Raw genomic sequence first — 2,129 nt, 5'->3', positions numbered from 1 at the left:
AATAAAATCCTTATTTTAAAATCATATCACCATCTAATAAAATCAACATAAATTTGGGTTAGTGACAACAGTTCCGCTGTGTATTTCTCTATAGTGACATTTAAATGAGCAATCACAGAGAACACGTTAATGTCACTGGCTCACAGCCAACGATCCTCACTGGCCTGGTTTACATTGTGATTTTGGAAGAGCTCTGTTCGATCCACTTCACACATCTCGAAGTTTAAAAGAGTGTAAAAGTACAAGCGTCCTTTAATATAATTTTACAATTAGATTAGAGCTGCACAATTAATTGAAATATAATTGAAATGGCAACATGGGCAAGTGCAAAATCCACATCGCAGGAGCTGCATTGTTAGCATCAGAAGCGTTGTGGTGCTACAGAAACGCCTACAAATTATATTCTCCAAATGATTGTTTGGTACAAGCCCCAACAAAAATCACATCATAATCATTTCCACAAATTAAGAAATTGAAACTGTGACTCATATTGCAATATCTGCCAAAAATAATTGCAACATGATTTTTTTTCTGTATATCGTGCAGCCCTAAATTAGATGCCGTTTGGAGCTCTTTAGGTGCAGTACCTGTTTCCAGTTACCATCAACAAGGATCATTAATGGTCTCGAAGCTTTAGATCTCAGAGCTGCCTTTTCACTAAGCTAAACAACTTATTGTCTGTGGAGTCAGTTCAAGGAAGCAGCACTGACCACCACAGGATGGTGAGGTGACGTGTTGTAACACGCTGTGACTGTAAGTGTATTTCATAATCAGCTAACTGTCAGAGAGACGTTCAGAGTCAAGTTTATCACTCAAGAAACATTTATTATTAATAAAAACATTATATAACTCAGGCATGTTTCCGTCTGTGTGTAACTCACAGTCACAGCTGGCCCCTCTGTAAACAGAGCCAGTTGATAATCATGTTTGTGAGCTGAGTTATCAGTTTTGTTTTTTAAACTCAAAGTGACTTGAACTCCGTTTGTGAGACTGACTGCAGCTGCTCTGCTCAGCAGCCAAGGACAGATATGAGCACAAAGATAATTTATACGAGTTAAACACACTCTGTCGTGTTGTTTCCAAATCCCCGGCAACAGGCTGAAACTTTGTTTTTGTAATTTAACACACTAGCTTAAAGTAAAGGGAGGAGGGTGCCGCGGATGATTCTCACCGTGTTACATGAAGACCGGAAGGTGTGCACTCACACCCTCAGCCTGTGGCGTCTCAAATGTTTTCCACCTGCTGTTTGCTCAAGGATTTGAGCCAAAGCATCAGGCGTAATGTCATGAGTGTGATATAAACCTGTGGCAGTGAGCTGCATATGATCACACTTGTTGTTCAGGAATAGTATCGATGTGATAGAGAATATGGTGTGAAAATATAACATCTATGAATAACAGAGTCAAATATAAAAACGCGTGATGCAGTGATGATTTTAGAAAAGAAAGTTGTTATTTAAGTATATTTGAGTACATAGATCTCAGGGTTTATTAGTTGTGCTTTGTCCAAGTACAGTAAATAAACATTCATACATGAGCATGAATCTGTTCTTCAGCTTCAAAATGTTTGTTCTCCTGCAGGTACCTCTCCGTCGCTGAGTCTATGGAGGCCACCGACGTCCTCAACCCCGCTCTGAACTATGGGATTGTGGTGGACTGCGGCAGCAGCGGCTCTCGGGTCTTCGTGTACTACTGGCCTCCCCATAACGGGAACCCCCACACCCTGCTGGACATCCGACAGATGAGGGACCACGACCACAAACCTGTCGTCAAGAAGATCAAACCTGGTGAGGAAGTAAAGCTCAGTCATCATCCTGTCATGTGACCTGTGATCTTTATGAAACTAAACCGTGTGTTTGTGCTTCACAGCTGAAGCGTGTGTGTTAGATTCATCCCGTAGTCTTAAACACAAACCAGTGATCAAACAAAGCTTGGCTCTTGGTTTGCTGAGGTTTTAAATCTGTAAGATCATGCATGAGTGTTTCTGCTGTCGTCCACGGACAACTGTAGTTCCTTTGTGCAGAACAGACTCATTATTTCCAGTGAACGGCAGCAAAGAAGAAGAGTTTTTTGATCAAGAGTCAATCAAGACAAAAGCAGAAACTCTCTGTGGCTCTACTTATTTAGCGT

The 2,129-nt window shown here is 41.1% G+C and overlaps 1 protein-coding gene across 1 annotated transcript in view; it reads left to right on the top strand.

Annotated features, from left to right (window-relative positions):
* Positions 1–1,548: 1,548 nt before the first annotated feature.
* LOC111668149 (ectonucleoside triphosphate diphosphohydrolase 7-like) overlaps positions 1,549–2,129 on the top strand; it is a gene marked incomplete at its 5' end in the record, with an annotated part of 9,114 nt that continues 8,533 nt past the window's right edge. The window contains 2 exons of the mRNA XM_087178721.1: positions 1,549–1,815; positions 1,869–1,875. Of these exons, the coding sequence (XP_087034847.1) occupies positions 1,549–1,815; positions 1,869–1,875 (274 nt within the window). The remainder of the gene's footprint in view (positions 1,816–1,868; positions 1,876–2,129) is intronic.

Source organism: Seriola lalandi, unplaced genomic scaffold, assembly GCF_002814215.2.
Source record: "Seriola lalandi dorsalis isolate HSWRI2012SDOR001 ecotype SW California unplaced genomic scaffold, Sedor1 jcf7180002054709, whole genome shotgun sequence".
NCBI lineage: Eukaryota > Metazoa > Chordata > Actinopteri > Carangiformes > Carangidae > Seriola > Seriola lalandi.
The sequence above is the reverse complement of the archived record's forward strand: the minus strand, read 5'-3'. Positions and strand labels throughout refer to the sequence as shown.